The 23,719-nt window shown below is 45.1% G+C and overlaps 1 protein-coding gene across 1 annotated transcript; it reads left to right on the top strand.

Moving 5' to 3' along the window:
- The first annotated feature begins 11,777 nt into the window (after window positions 1–11,777).
- Window positions 11,778–21,421, top strand: LOC124652330 (importin-5-like). Its single transcript, XM_047191353.1, has 20 exons — window positions 11,778–13,051; window positions 13,206–13,409; window positions 14,324–14,428; window positions 14,497–14,562; window positions 14,689–14,853; window positions 15,239–15,313; window positions 15,391–15,545; window positions 15,961–16,096; window positions 16,179–16,248; window positions 16,328–16,455; window positions 16,548–16,604; window positions 18,303–18,488; window positions 18,575–18,667; window positions 19,178–19,263; window positions 19,337–19,403; window positions 19,500–19,566; window positions 19,655–19,791; window positions 20,504–20,595; window positions 20,675–20,741; window positions 20,930–21,421. The coding sequence occupies exons 1-20, from the start codon at window positions 11,798–11,800 to the stop codon at window positions 21,092–21,094; spliced, it is 3,375 nt and encodes a 1,124-aa protein (XP_047047309.1). The 5' UTR covers window positions 11,778–11,797; the 3' UTR covers window positions 21,095–21,421.
- The last annotated feature ends 2,298 nt before the right edge of the window (window positions 21,422–23,719 follow it).

The following is a 23,719-nucleotide window of genomic DNA, read 5'->3' as shown; positions in this document are numbered from 1 at the left end:
GATTACGGACGACAACCGGCACCGGCTCGGAATAGCGGCAGCACCTCCACCACCACCTTATGTTGATCCTAACTCAAACGGAGCGGTGTCGATGATTCGAAGGGAAGGCCGTCCAACGAGAACTCAAAAAGTGATCTCGAGACGGTGTTCATGGCGGAGAAAATGCCTCCACCAACAGTTGAGTACCTCAATTGGTCGGGGCAAGACATCGGCTTCACCATAGCGGATCATCCGCGGCAAGTTCCTCGACCGGGGCGGTCGGCACTTATTCCGCCGGCGGTTATTGCGGGATTTGATGTTTCTCGAGTATTCATAGATGGTGGCGGCAGCTTAAACCTTATGTACGCGGATACATTGAGGAAGATGAACATATCCTTAGCAAACTCTGAAGCCAACGGACACAAGGTTCCACGGCATCACACCGGAGAAACCAAGTTATCCATTGGGGAAGATAAATCTCGACGTTCGGTTTGGAACTCGAGAGAATTATAGAATCGAGAAACCGGAATTTGAAGTCGTGGATTTTCCGTCGCAATACCACGCTTTGTTGGGACGACCGAGCATACGCTAGGTTTATGGCAGTACCACACTATACATATCTGTTGTGGAGATTGCCTGGACCAAAGGGACCAATCACAGTTAAAGGAAGCTTCGCCTTAGCCGACAAGTGCGACAAGGATTTTCATCGGTTATCAGAAACTTTCGGGATGCAAGCTGAGTATTTGGCGTCCAAAAGTATGACCGATTACGACGTATTGCCGGACGTTGGAAGGCCAAATAAAGAATCAACTTTCAATACCGAGAAAAATTCAAAGGAGGTGCGAGATTCACCCGACGGACCCGAAAAAGACGACATCTATCGCAAACAACATGGATATCGCATAGGAAAGCATGCTCGTCGAGTTCCTCCGTGAGAACTGGAAAATCTTCGCATGGTGTCCAGCTGACATGCCAGGAGTACCCAGGGAACTTGCCGAGCACCACCTAAATTTAGATCCATTAGCGAGACCAATCAAACAACCTTTGCGGCGTTTTTCGGAGCCAAACCGCAAAGCTATGCTTCGTCGAAATCAATCGACTACAAGAAGCTGGTTTTATCAAAGAAATATTCACGAAGCCACATGGGTAGCAAATCCTGTGATGGTGCCAAAGAAAAACACTAAGGTCCTTCGCATGTGCGTCGACTTTACGTGTCTCAATAAACATTGTCCAAAGGATCACTTTCCCCTCCCGAGGATCGATCAAATTATCGACTCCACGGCTGGATGCGAACGTCTTTCCTTCCTGGACGCGTATTCTGGTTATAACCAGATCAGATTGAAAGAAGAAGATGAAGTAAAGACCGCGTTCATTACACCTTACGGCGTGTTTTGCTATAGAACAATGCCTTTTGGTCTAAAAAATGCGGGAGCAACATACCAGAGGATGATGCAGAAGTGTTTGGCGACACAGATTGGAAAAAACGTGCAAGTATATATCGACGATGTCGTCATAACATCAAAAAGGGGACAACACTGATTGAGGATCTCAAGGAAACTTTCGACAACCTCAACAAATTCTGCCCGAAGTTGAACCCAACGAAGTGTTCCTTTGGTGTCCCGGCGGGAGAACTCTTGGGGTTTCTAGTCTCGGCAAGAGGGATTGAAGCAAATCCCGATAAAATACAAGCTATCGTAACAATGAGAAAGCCAACAAAGTTGAAAGAGATACAACGACTAACCTGGACGAGTCGCGACTTTGAGCAGATTCGTCGCCGAGCCGGGAGAAAAAGCGTTACCATTTTACGCTCCGATAAAGCAAGGAGACAAATTCCGGTGGAACGAGGAGGCCGAGCGAGCCTTCGAAGATTTGAAGCGCAAAATCTCGACACCACCAATTTTGGTGGCGCCGAAAGACAAGGAACCTCTCCTGCTATATATCGCAGCCACACCCCAAGTGGTGAGCACGGTGCTAGTTGTCGAAAGAGAAGAAGAAGGAAAACTCCACGGAGTACAGAGGCCAGTATACTTCGTCAGTGAAGTTTTATCGCCATCAAAACAAAGGTACCCTCAGTACCAAAAGCTAGCATACGGAGTGTTCACAACAGCACGAAAATTGCGCCACTATTTTTCGGGCACACCCGATCATAGTGGTCAATGAGGCTCCTTTGTCAAATATACTCGAACAATCCAGAAGCTACGGGTCGTGTCTCCCTTTGGGGAATAGAACTTTCCCCTCGGGACATCACGTATGAAAAAAGAAAAGCAATCAAGTCGCAAGTTCCGCCGGACTTCATCGCGAGAATGGATGGAGCTGCAAAACACGGGACCCCCGGACTTATCGAGAACCCGGACCATGAATTTCGACGGGTCCAAAAGAGTAGAAGGAGCTGGCGCAGGAGTAGTACTGATATCACCTGAAGGCGACAAGTTAAAGTACATCCTTCGGATGACGTTCCCTAACGCATCTAACAATGAAGCAGAATACGAAGCCCTCATACACGGGATGAAGATGGCGAAAGCTTGCGGTGCAACTCGATTAAAAATCTTTGGCGACTCACAATTAGTGGTTCAGCAAGTTATGAACCAATGTGACGCAGTCAATGATAGCATGGTAGCATACAAGGAGGTGTACAATGAACTCGAGAAGCTATTTGATGGATGCGAGGTAAATCACATCGATAGATTGAGCAACGATGAAGGCGACGTCCTCGCAAACATCGGGTCGCAATGCCTCCCAATTCCGCCGGGAGTATTCGGGAAGAAATAGCGGAGAGATCTACGAAGCCAAAACAGGTGCAGAAAAAAGCAAAAGAGAAAACTTCGACATCCCTCACAGAAAACACGGAGGATGAAGAGGAACAAGAGTTGGTGATGATGGTACAGGTTCCTTGGATGCAAGCATATGTATCATACATCCTTAGGAAAGAAACACCCGATGACCCAGTTGAGGCAAGGCGAGTAATTCGACGATCCAAAGCTTTCACGGTGATCAAAGGAGAATTGTACAAGCGGAGTATCTCAGGCGTCCTGCAAAGGTGTGTCACACCCGAAGAAGGAAGAATAATTCTGAAGGATGTACACGAAGGAATATGCGGCCACCACGCGAGTAGTCGAGCCATCGCGGCCAAGGTTTTTCGGGCAGGATTCTACCGGTTGACGAGCAATCGAAGACGCCAAAGAAATAGTAAGGACTTGCGATGCGTGTCAAAGGTTTGCCGCAAAACCTCACTCTCCGGCAGCAGAACTAGCACCAATACCATTGTCATGGCCCTATGCACAATGGGGACTCGACATGGTGGGCAAGCTACACAAATCATGGCCAGGAGGAAAAGAATACATGCTAGTAGTCGTCGACAAATTTACAAAGTGGATAGAAGCGAAGCCGATAAATTCGCCGGACGGAGCATCCGCGGTAAAATTCATAAAAGGCCTCGTCTTCAGATTTGGAGTGCCCCACGAGCATCGTCACTGGACAATGGCAGTAACTTTACATCCCACGAATTCAAAGATTATTGCAAAGAAATGGGTATCAAGTTGCACTTTGCATCAGTGGCACATCCTCAAACCAATGGGCAAGTCGAGAAAGCCAATGGCATCATCTGCAATGGCATCAAGAAACGCCTGTTAGGACCACTGGAAAAAGCTCGACATACCTGGCCAGAAGAACTACCAAGTGTGTTGTGGAGCATCCGAACAACACCAAATACGACGACACGGGAAACCCCGTTTTTCCGGTCCATGGAGCAGAGGCGGTCCTACCGATAGAAATAGAGCACGACTCACCTAGAGTCACAGAGTATAATGAAGAAACTTCCGGGATAGCATTGGAAGACGACGTAGATGCACTCGACGAAGCTCGAGACGAAGTATTATCAAGGGTAACCAAATATCAACGGGACTCGAAGAATTACCACGGTCGACGTTTGCGGCCAAGATCTTTCCGGGTGGGAGACCTAGTTCTTCGGCTCACGCAAAAAAGTCATGAAAAGCTCGAGTCACCATGGCTTGGCCCTTATATTGTCACGGAAGTAATCGGAGGAGGAGCATACGGGATAAAGGACAAGAAGACGAGGAGTGGAGGAGCAAAACCCCCGGAACGTGGCGCAACTCGGGCGGTTCTACGCTTAGAGCTAAATATAGTCCTTGTAAAACTTCAATGTATCGAAACGCCCGCGAGTTTTCAGATGCACTCTTTTCCTTTTCGGGGCACCGAGTGGGGCGGGAAAGGTTTTTAATGAGGCGGGCTCGCGGTGCTGCAATATAATAAAGATAGTGTCAATATAGCTTTTCTCCATCGACATGCTCAAACTCCCCAACCCGACGAATTTCAATATAGTTCCTTCGAAAAAAGAAAAAGCCTTGCCTTGGTATTAAATTACCTCGCGAGTCAATAAAAATGCAAAATAGTATTCAACAAAGAAGCTCGGGGGCTGATATTCGCCAAAACTACATATTGGATAACTGCTTTGGTTCAAAACCTCGCATTATACAAATACAGCGAATAGTCACCGAAAACACTCGGGGGCTAGATAAACATAGAAACATGATGTTCGCTTCACAATATAATCACAATCGTGATTTACAAGAAAGAATTATCTACCTAAAGAAAAAAATTAGTCATGATTCAATATATCGTCAAGGGTAATCCTGTTTTCTTCAGGAGCAGCGCCAAGAAAATCAGCATAATGACCATCTGCAAAAAAGTCGGCATCCATCCGAAGAAGATCTTCGATCATTTCTTCAGCTATAGGCGTAACGTTCGTGTTAATACGATCGACACCAACTCTTCGGCGCCGTACCTTCGCGTGAACTTTCCCAACAACTTGGGTCAAGTCAAGCTTTGAGTGACAAATCTGCAGCATGATAAGGGCAAATCTGGCGCCAGCCACCAGTTGAGCTTTGACAAAATCATGGATCCTATGAGCATCCTTAAATTTCTCCATTAACTCGGGAAGAGTTTTCGGTGGAACGTTCCGAGGAAACATAGAGTTATAAACCATGGACAGGGTCTTGGTACAGAAGTCAAGGAAATCGCGAGTTTGAGAGGCACGCTCCTGAAATCTGACAATCTGGCGGGTCCTCTCTGGGGTAGCCCAAAATAGAGAACCATGATCAAGGGAAAGGTTAACAAGGAGGTTCGTCCTGGTATTTATCCTATCCTCTTCGGCAACGACGATCGATAAAGGAGCCTATGAAAACAAAGAAACGAGAAAACTTCAAGACACATAGCATAAAGACGGAAGATATTGAGGATAAAACAAGCATACCCGACATATCACGCACCGGCTTCGTTCATTAACTCGAGCATGAAATTTTCTCGAGTAGTCGCCTTTCAGTCTCGGAAGCGACAATTTCCTTGGCAGCCACGGCCTCGCGAGCTTGTTGAAGTGCAACTTTTTCGGCTTCGGATGACTTACGAGACTGCTCCATCATTACAAGTGTTTGTCTCTTCGCATACTGAAGTTGCTGCCGAAGTTCATCCAATTCTTGCGACAAAGAACCTTCGACAGGTGTAGTACCAGCAAGAGCTCTCTTTGAGTGAGAAGAAGGCGAAATATTGGGAGGATCAGGAGCTGGCGTATAATTGTCAAAAATTAACCGGAAAAAAAGAAATATTTCGACATCAATCACTGAGTAAAGATAGATTTCCATTCATTCCCATAATATATACATGTCTATTACAAAAGAAGGACTTTCTAGAGACCTACTGAAGCAGTTATCGCCAAGAACACTACGGCGACAAAGCCAAAAGAACGAGGTACGCTAAAAAGAAAAAGAAAAGAGGCATTCAACTAGACCTCCGGCCTTGATGAGCTAGGAGTCGAAGACGGCGTGATCCCGAGATAGGCCAGGATTTTCTTCGTGTTGGGCTTAGCTGCCTTGATCAGCGACCTCCACCTTGATTGTTCTATCTCGCTCGGTATCGCCAACTTTCGCCCAGTCGATAGTTTGCTGGCTATCGGCTACCAAGGCAACAGTGTTCTCAACGGTGACCTTCATATTCTCATGACGCACCTTCAGCCCAAGATCTTCTGGTGGATCAAAACACTTGGCCAAGTTAAGGAAAGTTGCGGGTTCCTCTTTCTTCGGGAAGAAATAAGGAAAGAGCCGCGACAGACTACCGCTTTGGCATGATCAATGCCTTCGCGTGCCTCTGACCCATGAAACTCGAGGAAGGAAAGGGCGTCAAGAAGGGCATCATTGTCGGGATCTTCAAGTTCAAACTCTTGAGATGTTCTATCTGTCAAAAAAGAAACTTATTGAGCAACAAGTGAATGCAGAGAAGAAAATACAAAAGATATGAAGTGCTTCAGATACTTACTGAGGAAGCGGCGACTTTGCGTCCTTATACGCTTAAGGATCGCTTCCTCGCGAGCAGATTGTGCAGCTATGTGCTCGCTCAGCGAATTCTCGGCAGCGTGAAGTCTCTTTCTAAGATCTTCGACACCAGCGAGCTTCGGTCTTGGCCTTGTCAGCCTCTGCTCTAGCTTGAACAGCGTCCAATTCGGCCTTCTTACGAGCCTCTTCACTTTGCTCTAATTTTTGGGCTAGTGCATTGGAACGCTCGTTGATAGCCGCCAATTTCTCTACCAAGAAAGATAGAACTTTGTTAAAATATCGACAACAAAGGAGTAATAGAGTAATGGTACAAAAGAAAGCGGCAAGGCATCACCTTCAGTTTGGTGAGCATATTCACGATACCCAATGAATTGAGCACCGATGCGAATAAGCTCTTTGATCATGGGCCGTTAAGGAAAGAAAAGGACAAAGCAAGAAAAATTTCGGTATGAGGAAAATATAATGGCATTTAGAAGCAAACGAGAGGAAGTACAGACAGTGACAAGAGTATGGAGAACTTACATCATCCAAGAGAGGGTTCGAAGAGCTACTCAATTGGAGACTCGGCTCCGGAATTGCTTCAGTCCTTGCCCTTTTCGGCGAAGGGACAAGGGGGCTCGAAGGAGGAGTAGATGTGCCGACATTTTGTTGAGGAGGCGACGATTCTTCTCCTTCAACTGGCTTTTCCGAAATAACTAAAGTATGTGACGTACTCGTTCGAGCAGCCACATCCAAAGTTGGTGTTTCTTCATCATCATCACTGTGAAAAAAAAGGTGGCAGCATAAAAAGCAAGGCAAATAAAATTCGTCGAATAGAAAAATAAAAAGAAACAAGGAACTTACGAGCTGATGAGACTCTCGATATATGGATCATAAGCTGCCTTTCGCGGTGAAGGGCGGTTTCTTCGGGTTTGGAGGTCCCGGAATCTTCGACTTTGCTCCTTTTCCTTTTGTTCTTTGGAGAAACAGCGAGGAGGAGGAGATTGTGCGATGTAGTACCTTCGGAGGCAGCATCCTTTTCAATAGATCCCGTAGATTTTCGGGAATCTGCGGGTTCATTCACAAAAGAGGGGCTTCCTGGTTGTCATCGGCGACAACAGCCCTTTCCTCGACATCTCCACCCTCGGGAAGAGGAGGAAGAGAATCCATAGTAGGATGGTTCGCGAGAAAAATAACGACAAAAGAAAAATTAGAGAGATATCAATACAATGAGATGCAGGAAAAATTCGGAACAAGATAAAAACTCGAGAAGACAAAATACCTTGGGGAGAGGATTGGTGGAGCTGTATGGTTCCACGCGGCAAGAGGAAGGAATAGAATCCCTCTTGCTCAGCGAGGAAATTCTTCGAATAAGCTTTTCCAAGTCCTTCACAGAAAGATCAGTGGAGAGCCTATTGGCATCATTGTCACCAGCGTATGTCCAAAGGGGATTTTTGCGGGCCCGAAGAGGCTCGTACTCTAATCCTAAGAAAATAGGCGGTGATTTGAACACTAGACAGCTCTTTGCCTCGAGTATTTTGCGAGTCGATGAATACGAGACATAAGTGCTTCGTCGCTTTTTCTCTTCTTCGGAAGCTTCGACATCCCGAGAACGGCGGCGTTGAATCTTGGCACTTCCGTCAAAAGGGACTATGTTGTGCTCGACAAAGTTGGCACTTTCTTCGTGTATGTAGAGCCACCTTTTGCGCCATCCTTGGACAGAATCAGGAAATTTGACGTCGAAGTAATCAACGTCAGTTCGGACACAGATAACAACTCCACCTATGTTATAGGTGGCGTTGTGAGCGCCATTGCGGCGAAGACAGAAAATGCGTTTCCAAAGAACCCAATTAGGAGGAATTCCAAGGAAGCATTCGCACAGTGTGATGAAAATAGAAATATGAAGGATGGAATTGGGGGTCAGCTGGTGCAGTTGAATCCCATAGACAAAGAGAAGGCCGCAGAGGAAATCGTGAATTGGGGTAGAAAGGCCGCGGATGAGATGATCAACGAAACTAACCCGGTACTCCATTGGAGGGTTGGGGTAGCTTTCTTCGCTGGGAAAGCGGATGGCGTCTTCTTTCTTCATCAAGCCAAGCCTTTTCAGCATGTTGACATCCTGGTTGGAGATTTTAGATCTCTCCCACTCAAGATCTTCAGCAGCCATCTTGGATTCTGGAGTACTGTGGCGAGTGAGTCGCGTGCGCGGTGGCATCAACGGCACTTGGAAAAAGCAATGCTTGTGCGTGCGGAAGATCAAACAGAGTTGGGCGCAAGGGAAGTTTTTGCAGAGGGGAACAGATGTGCGGCGCAAGCGAAGGATTGGACCGAGGTTGAAGAAAGGTTTATATAGGATTCGGACGAAGCAATGTACCGTTGGATGAAGAAATCGTGTGGTGAAAAAAGTATCTTGTAGATACAAGGGTAAGAAGGTATTTTTACTGGGATGGAATGGAACAGGCGTTACCGTACGTGCGCCAGGAAAAGCGGAGGACGTGTGTCCCCCACTTGCACGACGTGTCAACGTGGTGGGAGCAATGGACCCACAAGGCAGGAAAATCCCGACTATTGATAGAGATAAAGTGAATTTGACAAAGGAAAGTATGTCGACAAGAAAAATAAAAAGAGAATAGCGACAGGACAAGTCATTTGGATACTTCGGGAGCCTTTGGTTAAACACAAGTTTTTGCCCAAATGCTCGGGGGCTACTTCGGTAAAAGTAAAATTTCGACTATGGCAATATAGAAATTGCGGGAGCCTACAACCAAGCACAAGTTCGTGGTTGTAGCCTCGGGGGCTACTCCCATCGGGAGCGCTGTTCGCGCACCCGAGAGATAAAAAGAAAGAGAGAATATCGGGAAATAATGACAATATAGCGACAAGGTGGATTAAAATGTCGAGCCTACAACGAAGCACAAGTTCTTGGCTGTAGCCTCGGGGGCTACTCCCATCGGGAACGCTGTTCGCGTGCCCGATGAAATTAAAAAAGGAAAAGGAAGAAAGATAGAAAAGCAAGAGAGTATATTTCGAGTTATAATTAACTCTACATATACTCCCATCGGGAGATTAATATAAGTCATATTTGACTCGATAAAATGTGCCATTCCAACAGTCGGAAAAGCACTCGATAATATATTCTCGGAACGCCAAAGTTGCGATCAATTTCCGAATGCCGCAAATTTGCGAAGGTAAGACCCCGGATCCGTTCTGCTGGGCGTGGCATCGCCTAAGACTGCGCTCGCTACTTTTATCCGTATCAACGGATACGAAGAAAAATCCTAACGGACGCGTTAGGTACTCGATAAATTTGACCGGGACTCGACGGAATGATAAGACCTTAAGCGGCACTGTCGGAGTTTACACCAGTATCCCGAGATCATGTCCAGGGACGTGATCTTGAAGTAGGTTTTTGAGGATTGCCACTAGAGCAGTTAACTAGTACCTGATCCGTCAGATGAACTAGCCCCAACTACCAGTATCCCTGTGCAATATAGAAATTTATATGAAGAAATACAGAAAAGTTTAAATTGTCTACTAAAAATAAACAGTGGAGATTTTCCCTGACTCTACGATTCAAGCAAAATCTCGGGGGCTACTGACATAGGCATCCCAAATGGGCCTGCCGGAAATAGTACCCGGGGTTTAATGAAGGCCCACTACCCGGAGAATAAGAAGATTCGGGAGCCCAAGATATATTAAGGAAAGTAGAGTTGTAATAGGAAGTGTTGTTTGTAATCGGCGGGATGAGTTAGAAACCGTCCCGGACTCTGTAACTTGTACAAAACGAAACCCTCGGCTCCGCCTCTTATATAAAGGGGGAGTCGAGGGACGAAGAGATCATCGAATCATTGTTCACAAACCCTAGTTTTCATAATCGTCGAGTACTTTTCGGCTGAAACCTTCGAGATCTACTTGCCCTCTACTTCTAACTAAACCCTAGCCTATAACCCATAGGCATTGACAAGTTGATACCTTGTCACATGGCGCCTCGAGTTGCTCTGTAGCTGAAAGATACGGAGAACGGGTGCGGCCCCTGATTGCCGATGTGTCGTGGCATCCTTGCTCGGACCGTCGAGGATGAGCTAGCTGATCCGCCTTCCTCCTCACGGTGTGAGCTTCTTCGTCTCTTTCTTTGTCCAGCCGTGGTGTCGAGATTCCCTCGGTCGCTCCCTTGTATGCTTACGGGCGAAATTTTTAGGGTTGTCGCCGAAGGGACACCCTCCGGAGGTACGGCCTTTGAGTCGGACGCACCGGCCCTAGGGAGGCGAAGGAAACCTCCGGAATCGATGACGAAGTGGACGCCACCGAAAACGGCCTCCGCGTCATGAGATGATGCCATAGAGTTTGGGTGAAGCACTTCGCGGCGCGGCACGAACTCGAAGGACCCGCCAGCGGATCGGATCCGGTGACTCTCGCTGGCGTTGGTGATTCGAGTAAGAACGCCGCAGACGTGACTGGTACTGCCGATGACTTGCCTTGTGCTGACAGGCTTCCCACAGACGGCGCCAATTGTCGAGGGTACTCCTCGCCAAAGCCCTCTGATAGGGGCTTAGGGTTGACGGAATCCTGCAAGCTGGCACGAGACATCGGTTCACAGATAAGCGGGGAGAGCGATTTACCCAGGTTCGGGGCCCTCACCGAGCACGACTAGGTTTACAGTAGTTTTAGATCCGATCTTTCCTTGTTCGATCGCTTCCTTGTCTTGCCCGTCAAGGAACCTTCTGGTGCACCGACCTAGTGGCCCATCTTGCCTTCAGGTGTCTTCATGGGCCTCCAATTAATCAGTACATGATAGGGTAATGTCGGTTACCCGAAGGGTAGTGCCCACGTCACAAAGGTTGGGGAAACATCGAGATGCAGTTTTTTTCAATGTGAATGTATATTTTCCTAAAAAAAAAGTTCAAAATTGGAGTGAGAAAAACCCCAAGCTGGACACCTAGGACGCGCCAGTGGTGTTCCCTGTCACCCACCCTGCGGTCAATCATGCCATGGTGTTGAGATTGAGATGGTACCCGGCCGCCTACCTGTACCCATCAATGGCCAATCATACCATCCATCCATCCCCGTCTTCGCCTCCCCAGCTCAGCACAGCAGCACGCCGCAGGAGCAGGGATCGGTAGATGGGAATGGGACTCGAGTCGAATGTCACACACAGACACAGGAAGGAGCCGCGATGGAAATAAAATCCTCTACCACGGGAATAATCAGACGGGGCAAAGGCAGCAGCCAGGAGGAAAGTAGACAGGGACACGAAAACCCGGGAAACCGTCCGAACCCAACCCCTCGGACCAAACCAAACCAAACCCCTTGTGCCCCACCCCACTCCTTCTGCCGAGCCGCATCTCCGCACCCCAAACCCTACCCATATGTATTATTAAACCCATCCCGAGTCTCCCTCTTCCTCTCTCCACCCTCTCCTCCACATTCCCGCCGCCTCCCCCCCGCCCCCGTAAACCCTAGCCGCCGCCGCGCCGCCGCCCAGGCCCGCGCTCGATCCCATGGCGTCCGCCGAGGACCAGGCCGCCGCCGCCGCGCTGCTGGGCGGCGACCCGGCGGCCTTCGACGCGCTGCTCTCCACCCTCATGTCCGCCTCCAACGCCGACCGCGCCGCCGCCGAGGCCGCCTTCCACCGCCTCCGCGGCTCCCACCCGGAGCCGCTCGCGCTGCGCCTCGCCTCCTCCGTCGCCGCCCCCGCCACCCCCGCCGAGCTCCGCGCCATGGCGGCCGTCCTCCTCCGCAAGCTCCTCTCCCCCACCCCCTCCTCCGACTCCTCCTCCACCCCACCACCCCCGCTCTGGCCCCTCCTCTCCCCATCGGGCCAGAACGCGCTCAAGGCGCACCTCCTCACCGCGCTGCAGTCCGACCCGCCCAAGCCCATCGCGAAGAAGGTCTGCGACGCCGTCTCCGAGCTCGCGGCCCTCCTCCTCCCCGAGAACACCTGGGCCGAGCTGCTGCCCTTCCTCTTCCAGGCCGCCTCCACCCCGGACGCCCCCAACCTCCAGGAGTCCGCGCTCCTCATCTTCGCGCGCCTCGCCGACTACATCGCCGAGTCCCTCCTCGACCACCTCATGACCATCCACAACCTCCTCGCGGCCGCGCTCGCCCACCCCACCTCCCCCGACGTCCGCATCGCCTCCCTCAGCGCCGCCGTCAACCTCGTCCAGTGCCTGCCCACCAACGCCGACCGCGACAAGATGCAGGACCTCCTCCCCGCCATGATGCGCGCCCTCACCGACTGCCTCAACTCCTCCCAGGAGGCCTCCGCGCAGGAGGCCCTCGAGCTCCTCGTCGAGCTGGCCGGCGCCGAGCCCAGGTTCCTGCGCCGCCAGATCGCCGATGTCGCAGGAGCCATGCTCCAAATAGCCGAAGCTACGCAGCTCGAGGATGGGACCAGGCACATGGCCGTCGAATTCGTCATCACTCTCGCCGAGGCCAGGGAGCGCGCGCCCGGGATGATGCGCCGCCTACCGCAGTTCGTCGGCAGGCTCTTCCAGGTGCTCATGCAGATGCTGCTTGATGTCGAGGATGACGCTGCCTGGCACACTGCTGAAACCGAGGATGAGGATGCCGGTGAAGGGAACAACTATGGAGTCGCGCAGGAGTGCCTCGACCGCCTTGCCATTGCCATTGGCGGGAATGCTGTTGTGCCCATCGCATCTGAGCTGCTCCCGCAGTACCTTTCTGCCCCCGAGTGGCAGAAGCACCATGCTGCGCTCATCACGCTTGCGCAGATTGCGGAAGGATGTGCAAAGGTTTGCAGCCTCTAATAACTTTGTCCTTCTCTTTTTACTTCAAATCATCGTTGAAACGGTCGGAGGCATACTCATTATTCGATATAGTTATCCCATTCATGAACTCTAGGGAAACGAGATAACTTCCTCACTGCTTGCTGTTTGTTGCTCTCAGGTTATGCTTAAGAATTTGGAGCAGGTGGTTTCAATGATATTGAATGGATTCCAGCACCCCCATCCTCGTGTCCGGTGGGCTGCAATCAACGCCATTGGTCAGCTGTCTACAGATTTGGGCCCTGACTTGCAGGTTCAGTACCACCAGAAGGTGCTGCCTGCATTGGCCAATGCCATGGATGACTTTCAGAATCCACGGGTGCAGGCAAGTCTTGAAATATTAGCATCATCAAGCTTAATCACTTGATGTCACACCCTTCAACTCCAAAATCCTTGTTTTTATTTATAACGAGTTTTAAATTGTTTTTGAGTGCTTATGTCCTGAGATCGTTTCAGCAGATCTTTCGATTGATAGAATTTAGTGTGTTCTGTACATGCTGAACTGAAATGTTAAAACTAGATAGGAGACATATTTCCTTCGACATACGGACATTCTTCATCCATTAGATAAAGAATTCAATCTATTTGTGCTCTAAGTTGTACCTAACTAGGTATTTCGTTATCTTTGTAGAAATAAGTGAACCACAACACTTCTTTTTTGTGTTCTCTAGATATTTCTGCTATCTGTTGTACATTAGACAACTGGATATTTTACTTTCTGAATTGTTGTTATCAAGTCTATGAATGTATGCGGTCTTCTATGAGAAGTGTCTTACACAACTATCTTGATGTATGCTCTTAACCTGTAATTAAGCTGATTCAATACTAACTTAGTTTTCTGGATTTCACATAAAAATTTAAAATTTCTTACTATCCAATGTTCGCCTGGTTGGCTGGCCCCTTCGTGTCCCATCTTGATTATGTCAATACCTGCTTCTGTTTGCTCTGATTTTTCCCCATGAGTAACCTTGCTCCACAACAGGGAAACTGTTTCTTAGGTACACCAGAAAAAGGTTCAGCATTAGGCAAGCATGCATTCGATACTGACATACTAACTACGCTATTTAATTGTTTACCATGCTTTTGAAACTGATGCTGTTTTAATGTTTTATCACTTTTATGATTTTTGGTGTCCTTTTGTTATAGTTTAATAATTTGCGACCCTATGTATAATATGCATATTAGTTATTAATTAGTATTCTTATATTGATTTATTCGGTTTACCATTTTTCTTGACAGGCACATGCTGCGTCTGCTATCTTGAATTTCAGTGAGAATTGCACGCCTGAAATTCTGACACCGTACCTGGATGGAATTGTTGGCAAATTACTTGTTCTTCTTCAGGTATGCATTTAAGTTGCCTAGATTTGTGTCAGTAGAAGATGTGCTAACCTTTTCATGTTATTTTTCAGAATGGTAAGCAAATGGTGCAAGAGGGAGCATTGACAGCTTTAGCATCAGTAGCTGATTCATCGCAGGTAACTGTTCTTGTGGAAGTCAACAGCTATGTTCAATAACCTGCAATGTGCTGTAACAGTTTCATGATTTCTAATTAGCTGATCGTGATGACTTCATAACATTATACGATACACTTTGTCTTCCAGGATCACTTCAAGAAATATTATGATGCTGTTATGCCGTATCTGAAAGCTATTTTAATGAATGCAACCGACAAGTCTAATAGGATGCTCCGTGCCAAGTCTATGGAATGTATAAGTCTTGTTGGAATGGCTGTAGGCAAGGACAAATTTAGGGATGATGCCAAACAGGTTAGCATCCCCCATCTCATAATTTTGCAATGGATATTTATATCCTACTAGAACTCCTGTCAGTCAATTTCTGTGAATCCGTTTCAGTGCTCACCTGTTTTTCTCTTTGCATAAGAAATGGATGAACTGATTTATATTGGCAGAACAATTCTTATTATTCTTTGAGTTCGTCTTATCCTCTCCTTTCCATGTGTATTATTGGTATTCCCTCCGTCCACAAATAAGTGACTCAGATTTGTCTAGATTTGCATGTATCTAAAAAGCGTCTAGATACATGCTTTGTAACTTATATCTGATTGTTTTATAACTGCACTTCTGACTTCCATCCAGGATGGCTGTATTTTGTTTTGGAGACATTTTTCCTGATGTACCTGATAATTTGTAGGTCATGGAAGTACTTATGGCTTTGCAAGGAACTCCAATGGAAACTGATGATCCGATAACCAGCTACATGTTGCAGGTATGCTTCAGAGCCTGAAAATTGAGTATACTTGCACTATAATTTTTTTATAACCATCTTCCTGCATGTGACAACAGGCTTGGGCCAGGCTATGCAAATGTCTTGGACAGGATTTTCTTCCTTACATGAGTGTTGTTATGCCACCACTGCTTCAGTCTGCTCAGCTGAAGCCCGATGTCACAATCACATCAGCTGAATCAGATGATGAAATAGAATCAGATGATGATGACAGGTTCGTGTCACCTTCTAAATATTTTTTTTTTGTAAAATCCTTGGAACAATAATTGGTCCCCTCAATCCTCGGAACCTCCGTGTAGACTACTGATGTGCTTGGTTCACTCTTCTGGATAAGAGTAACACGCTATATTCAACCTCACATTGAATACTACTGACAAAAGCCTTCCCAAAAAATGAATAGTACATGCAAATTGTTGTTCTCCTTTTGTCTAGTATAATGTACAGCTCTAGGCTTAACTGTTTTACCCCACTATTTGGTATTTGTTTATATCCCCCCGTATCCACATTGTCCACATGAACTACCTTGTGGTTGTGACTGATATGCCCCTGCCCCGTTTGTGTTGGGTAGTAGTGCTTTTGACTGCATGTAATTTTGCAATAGCACCACTGAAGTTTTATATTTCATACAGCATTGAAACGATCACACTTGGTGATAAAAGAATAGGAATCCGAACTAGTGTGCTGGAAGAGAAAGCAACAGCTTGCAACATGCTTTGTTGCTATGCTGATGAGCTGAAGGAGGGGTTCTTCCCATGGATCGATCAGGTTTATTATCCCGTTCAGTAATCAATTTTCTGTTTTAACTTCTGATTACCAGCGTGTGTGATTGGAATGAATTTCCATTTAGGTTGCTCCTACATTAGTCCCTTTGCTTAAGTTTTACTTTCATGAAGAAGTGAGAAGAGCTGCTGTTGCAGGTATATTCATGACCTACAATTATTTGTAATGTAGATTTTGTGTATACCTACTAACATTTTTTTTGTAACAATTATGCAGCTATGCCTGAACTGTTACGTTCGGCAAAATTGGCTGTTGAGAAGGGGCAGGCTCAAGGACGCGATGAATCTTACGTCAAACAATTATCTGATTTCATAATTCCTGCGCTCGTTGAAGCGCTGCACAAGGTTGTTGCAGAACCTTTGTCCCTAACTTACGTTGGTAATTTTGTTTCACACATTGCCTTAATGCTAACAGCTTGCATCAATCTACCATACAGGAGCCAGAAACTGAAATGTGCTCATCCATGCTGGATTCACTAAATGAGTGTATGCAGGTTTGTGCTGTTTATGTTGTATACAATACTCAGCGATCTGTCTGGCTGCATGACTTGAGTCAGGTGTCAATTTTGGCGGGAGTATTTTTAGGTCCTAGATTCCAATTACAAACACTTGAGTTGAATCACTATGGGCAACCATCCTTTCATTCTGTATGGATTATATTGCGTTTGAGGGAACCAAAATTTTGATCTTATCCCAGCAATCCTCAGTGGACTAGTGGAGTCACCTTACAATGTTAGAGACTATCTTTAGGTCGTAGATTCTAACTAGTAACCATGTATGTGAAAAGCACGCCCCGTCTAATGCACATTGCATGGGAGGGGGGTTTATACATAAGGATGGAGGCTATTTTTAAAATAATACTTTTTAAATTTTAATTTCATAAATAGTACGTGTTCCTGAAAAATTTCAAAAAAAAATACGGCCTCGGCTTCGACAAAATCGACTGCCCCTTATCAGCCTCGCAGAAAAAGGCACTTTTCGGCTTACGCAACCAACTAGGGCTTATTGGCTTTGGCCAGGCCGATAAGGGCCAGTCGGTTTCGTCCAGGCTAAGGTTGTACTTCCTCCGATCCATATAATTTGATGTTAAAGTGGATGTATCTACAACTAAAATATGTCTAGATACATCTATATTAGCATTAAGTAATATGAATCGGAGGGAGTATTATTTTTGTAAATTTTTGAAAGCGCGTATTGTTTCTGAAATTAAATTTTTAAAAAGTATTATCTAATTTTTTTAGCTGGATGGAGTAATTCCGAACTGATGGAATTAATTGAGAACTAAATATGGGATAACTAATTGAAGCATATCCAAATTAGTAGTGTCGTGATGTCCGTTATCACTGGAGCAACTTGGGCTGCTTCATTGAAGTAGTTTGATCTCTAGGATCCTCTGGTTCTGCCACAACTCGTGCTTTATATTGCATAGATATGTAGGAACAGTTGAGTTTAAATCAGTTTGGATAACCACCCTTACATTCTATATATTTATTGTGCTGTTGTGGGAACAAACTTTTTGGTTATCTAAACTGATTTAAACAGGGCGAGTCACACTATGTACATATAAATGACAGTCAGAAGATTCACATCTTGTAGACTCCATTGACTTACAGATTTCCTCACACTGTATAATTATTAGTCCAAAGTTGTTAGTGATGGTAATTACCATGAAGTTGCTACTTTCATAAGACAAGCTTCTTACTACAAGCCAATGCACCCTTTGTATAAAAGTATGAAGACATCACCCTATGCGGAGTAGTGTATAGCATGAAGATTAATATCTTGTAGACTTCATTAACTTTAGATTTTGTCACATTGTATAATTAGGTGAAAGTTGTTAGTGATAGTAATTACCATGAAGTTGCTACTTGCATAAGAGAAGCTTTATAATGCACCCTTTATATAAAAGTATGAAGTCATCACCCTAAGCGGAGTAGTGTATAGCAAGAGATTATTTATTTTCCTTATTTATTACATTCACAGTAGGTTTTTTGCTGAAGCTTGAATGACCGGTGTGTCTTTCATGAAAACGTTGATTTATTCTCTCTGACTCATTTTTTTAATGGATCAACCACTTGGGCTATCATCTATACCAAGTTACTCAATTATCTATTTTGTATGGCGCACTGTTAACCGCCGACATATAGAGAGTTTGCTTGATCAGATTTCTCACTGAACTTTCTTCTGAACAGATTTCGGGTCGTCTTCTTGATGAGAATCAAGTAAGAGCTATTTCAGATGAGATCAAGAATGTTATTATCGCCAGTGCAACCAGGAAAAGAGACAGGTCAGAGAGAACAAAAGCAGAAGATTTTGATGCGGACGAAGGAGAACTACTCAAAGAAGAGAATGAACAGGAGGAGGAAGTGTTTGATCAGGTTATGTTTCTTGACATGTTCTGGAATTGCCTCTCCCTCCTACAAGTTCATCTTTGAATTGATATTCTCTATTTTTGTACGTTCAGGTTGGCGAATGCCTAGGAACTTTGATTAAAACCTTTAAAGCTTCTTTCTTGCCGTTCTTTGATGAGCTTTCTGTGTACGTTACACCGATGTTGGTAAGTCGACTGAATCCTGCCTTGTTTGTGCATGTGTATTGTGTTGTGGACACACATATGTTTTTGTTCAGTTGCAATTCTTGTTAGAAGCTTTATTTAACTAAATTAGCTAGAGAATATGTTTAAGGTCACACAGAAGTAGGGATCAAATATTGTGTTGATATTTTTTTTTTCATATTCTTGGCTGGTTTTTGTTTCATTCTTTCGGGGAAGAATTGTTTAAGAGGACCAAATGCTTTTCTGCAATTGAACTTTCCATTTCTGAAAATCTTAGAACTAAGGTGGCAACTAAATTAGTATGTAAAACATTTTTTTAGCTTTGATGTAAACAATTACTTGTAATCTTGCAGTTTGCCTACCCCTCTCCTTGGTCTCTTCATTTACAATTTACATGCTGTCAAAGAATTATGGTTATGGTCATTATGTTGTATCAGGCCTATTTCTGTCGGGATGTCTCCATTAATATCTTGGTATCCTATTTAATTGTTTTATTTCATCTTTAATTTCTAGGGAAAGGATAAGACAGCCGAGGAGAGAAGGATAGCTATCTGCATATTTGATGACATTGCAGAGCAATGTCGTGAGTCTGCTCTGAAGTACGTTTCTTTACATTAGTTATGTGTAAACTGGGTTTTAATTATAACTAACTATGTCTTTTTGCCTGAGCAGGTATTATGATACCTATGTTCCGTTCCTTTTGGAAGCATCCAATGATGACAATTCAGATGTTCGGCAGGTCTATTTATGTTCTCATTATGCCTTAGTTATTTGTCCCATTTGATGTTTTTTCAAACGTGGCACTGATGCAGTGACAAAATGTTTGTTGTTTTAGGCTGCTGTTTATGGGCTGGGAGTGTGTGCTGAGTTTGGTGGTCTTACTTTCCGTCCTCTAGTTGGAGGTAAGTTCGGGATCTTGTGGCTCTACAGTTATACATGCCTTTTGAAGTCGACCCATCAATATTAATATAATAATGCTTTTAAATTCAGAGGCCCTGTCAAAGTTGAACAACCTTATCAGACATCCAGAAGCACAACATCCTGATAATATTATGGCATATGACAATGCTGTTTCTGCGCTTGGAAAAATATGTCAGTTCCATCGTGATGGTATTGATGGGGCTCAGGTATATGCTTAAATCTCACTTCCACTGTGAAGAGACTCAACATTCTGGCACCTTTGATTTGTAGGATAGGATTTAAAAATTCTGGCATGTGAAAAAATGCTGGAACTTAATACCATGACAGGTGAAATCGTACAGGAAAACACAGGAATCTGTAATCAAAATTGTTTTGTTGCGTCACAGGAACAAAGCCTATAAATTTTAGGAGGGATCTGGTTTCTTGCCATAGTTGTCTTTAGGACAAAGGAATTTCTTTGGTGTTGGAGTCAATGGGAAACCACCTTTGAAAATTGCATGCTAAGTAGATAGATTATTAAGACCTTTGAAAATTGCATGCTAAGTAGATAGATTATAGAAAATATCCTATGATTTGATCTTCTGAAACCAAACAAGCTCCCTTGAAAATTTCCTAGGGAATCGAATCCTCCAAAATTCCCGTGCTTTTCTTTTGAACCAGAGAGGCCCCAAGGTTCTCTGCTATTGTTTTGCAATAGTGGATGCACATACCATGCACAAGAGCATGTGGGTTGTCAATTGAATTGAATGCAAGAGAATACTGTTGCATTTTTAAATTCAGAGTAAAAAGTTTTAATTCCGAGGGAAGTATTGTTATGGAGTTCAAAGTTGTAGCTGAATAGAGCTAACCCCTGCCTTTTCTGTTGTACTAGATCTTTTATGGTTTGAAGTCTAAACTGAGTCTATATATTGTTCTCAGGTCATTCCAGCATGGCTTAGTTGCTTGCCTATTAAAGATGACAAGATTGAAGCAAAAGTTGTACATGATCAGCTTTGTTCGATGGTGGAGAGGTATCTGCTCTCTTATCTTAGCATCACAGCAACATTTGTGTCTTTTTTAAGTTTATATAACCGGCTTTTTTATGTTCAGATCGGACACACAAGTTCTTGGACCTCATAGTCAGTATCTTCCTAAAATAGTTTCTATATTTGCTGAGGTAATTTCCAGACTTTTGTGCTTTGCTCGTATTGCTGAATGAAACAGTGACAATTGAACAGATGTCTGTTTTGATGTGTGAATTTGTGTAGTAGTAGTTTATTTTTGCTAGCAGTTCATTTTGATATATTTTAACTTAGTTTTCTAAGAATACTTGCAAATGATTTTGAATTTTGGTTTTATATGCAGGTTCTGTGCAATGGAAAGGAGCTTGCAACAGATGAAACAACCAACCGGATGATCAATGTTTTGAAGCGATTTCAGCAGACATTGCCACCTGATTTTCTTGCCTCAACATTTTCCACCTTGCAACCACAGCAGCAGCTTATGCTACAGTCCATCTTATCCACATAGTTTCTCTTTTTGGTCCTGTGGCTGCAAGGGTCGGGCTTGCTTTTCTTTATATGATTCGTCAGTCTTACTGTCAACCATTTTTTTTGTGTGGAATCCTTTTCTGGGGGAGTTCATTTGTGAATGCGTTGTCGCTTCAAGGAATTGGTGGTCGCCATTTCATATGGTTTTGATGTAGAGTGTATATGATCTTGTATTGAAACATGATTTTGGGATGTGCTGCGTCAAAGATGTAAGGGAAATGGTGAAATTTGTTGTCGGTTGAGTTGAAAACAATGGTGCATCAGTTTTGGTAATGATTATTATGTTGTGATGTTGCCCTTTGTTGTGCATTGGTGTTGATGGGTGCATATTGCTTATGTCAGCTCTTGGTTGCGGCCAGCTTATTGTGCGTGTTTTCCTTGTGTCTGGTACAAATCAATGCCAGGTCGCATAATTGATAATTCGACACTGTTTTATATCAAACCTAATAACGTGTTCTGGAGACCTTCAGTGTTCTACGAGACTTTCATTATCAATTAAGCTTAAAATAATTGTCAAGAGCGAGTTTGGTTTCTTGCAAACCTTTTTCTTGGCTCCGCTGATGCAAAAATTGGATGTTTGTTTGTCAACTGGGTTGGGCGATCTTGGCTGCAACAAATCTTAAAGCACCCTCGGTATAGGCTTGCGAGGCACACTTGAATTGAGTGCCTAGCTTGGACGCAGAACATGCTGGTAGTCCCGCTGGTAGGTGCAAAGAGAGGGAAAAAGTCCGTGGGTAAAGCCACCCTCGGTACAGGCTCGCAAGGCACACTTGAATAATCGAGCGTTGTTGCTGTGACAGGTAGCACAAAGAGAGGGAACTTGTGTGTGCGCTCATAGCGGGAGCTAGAAAATTGGCTCCGTTGTTTGGTGTAAAATGTATCCTCAGTATCTATATAGTTGGTCACCACCATTGGAGAAAAAGAAAATCCATCCTAACTTATCCTCCCAGGAAAGGAAACGACTGCGATTTAGATTTACGACACCGGCACCTTCGATTTCATAGATCTCTGGCACCGGCTCCATCACTCTCTCGTCTCCCCTAGCGGCGGCAGTGGGCCTTGCAGATCCACAGACCGGCAAGCCCTCATCGTCTCCACTATACATCGGCATTTCTCGGGTCAAACCGAACAAAGACAGATGCATAAAACCTAGGCCCAAGCCCGGGCCGATTGTCGGGTCAAAAAATCAGGCCCATGCTTATCTTTGTCAAAGGAAAAGTCCACCAGGCCTCAGGCCGAGCCTTTTCCCTAATAATTCACAGAAAACCTAGGCCCAACCTGGCTGTCGGGCTCAATATTCAGCCCCATGCACGACTAGCAGGTATGGTTGGGTAGGGCTTGGCCCATGATTTTTGGGTCGGGCATTGCTGCCCATTCCTAGCTCTAGTCTCCATCACACTCTTTTCTTCGTCGTCTCCGGCAGCATGTCGCCATTTTCAACCAAGGCTATAAGCACCTATAAGCCCCCTCTCCCCCACCGTTAGCTCGTTACTTTCAACTTGTGGCCGAATTCGCTCTTAATTATGTACATCGACTTAATTAGGATGGGTAGATGAAACTTTTCGTTCTATGAAGTACCTATATTTGTGTGTATAACTAGAACTTGTTAATAGCTCGGTAGTACCCTGGTGAACTCCTATTTGATAGTAGCTATGTAACATCTTGACGAATTGCTATTTTCTAGTAGTTAGGACTAAACACCCTTAATTTACTGGTGCATGTTAGTTCGATATGTTGCTTGTTAGTTTATAGTACTCCATGGTAAGGTCACCATTTGCCAGAAGTGGTTAGCACCACACTAGATACTATGCAACCAAACAAATTGAATTTCCATCTTCCTAGCCAAAGTCCAACTTTATTAGCAGCCAAACATAATGCACAAATAAGCTAAAAATAAATTAATGACTACCAAACTAGATGTATAAAAAAATGAATTAGTGCTAGGAGGAATTAGACACTAAATGATAAAGTAGAAGCGGGACCTCGGCGTGAGAATTCCAGAAATTCGTTCCTGATAGGATTTAAACTCTGGTCATTGGGGTGCGCCACTGCGACCCCAACCACTGGGTTATGCCCACGTCCTCAACTAGATGTATAAAATGACTTTATACTTGATCCAGTAAATCATGAGTCAAGAGAGAAGATCTCCCTATATGCAGTGTTAGATTATAAGTCGGTTTAGTTTTGCTTGTGTCTCAAGTTAGGGTTAGCCTCATTGGCCCCTATATATTCTTTGTAAAACCGAACGTATCAATCATCAATTATGAGACAAATCATATTCTTTCATGGTATCAGACACCGATCCGATCTAGGGTATGGCTCCCCCTCCCAAGCCGCCGCCGCCGCCACCGCCCGGCTACTTCGAGCGTCGTGACGCCCTTATCAACGCCAAAGCCAAAGCTCTTGCCTCCCAACTCTCCACCTCCCTCGTGCTAGCCCCTCCTCCCTCTGCTCTCTCCTACACAGATACAATAGCTGATGTTACACCCTTCATCCCAATTACATTAGATCTTGCTGCTCACAACTATTACCATTGGTGCCATTTGTTTGAAGTTCATCTAGGGCGCTGCAATCTTCGCGGGCATGTCGATGGCTCCGTTCCGCC

Source organism: Lolium rigidum, chromosome 5 (assembly GCF_022539505.1).
Source record: "Lolium rigidum isolate FL_2022 chromosome 5, APGP_CSIRO_Lrig_0.1, whole genome shotgun sequence".
Taxonomy (NCBI): Eukaryota; Viridiplantae; Streptophyta; class Magnoliopsida; order Poales; family Poaceae; genus Lolium; species Lolium rigidum.
Note: the sequence above shows the minus strand (reverse complement) of the source record. Positions and strands in the feature narration are given on the sequence as shown.

Bases quoted from the DNA above. Each gene is read 5' to 3' on its own strand.
- LOC124652330 (XM_047191353.1), top strand. From the start codon at position 11,798: ATGGCGTCCGCCGAGGACCAGGCCGCCGCCGCCGCGCTGCTGGGCGGC. The intron at 14,429-14,496 runs GTATGCATTTAA...GTTATTTTTCAG, and splicing joins AATTACTTGTTCTTCTTCAG to AATGGTAAGCAAATGGTGCA. The intron at 20,742-20,929 runs GTAATTTCCAGA...TTTTATATGCAG, and splicing joins TAGTTTCTATATTTGCTGAG to GTTCTGTGCAATGGAAAGGA.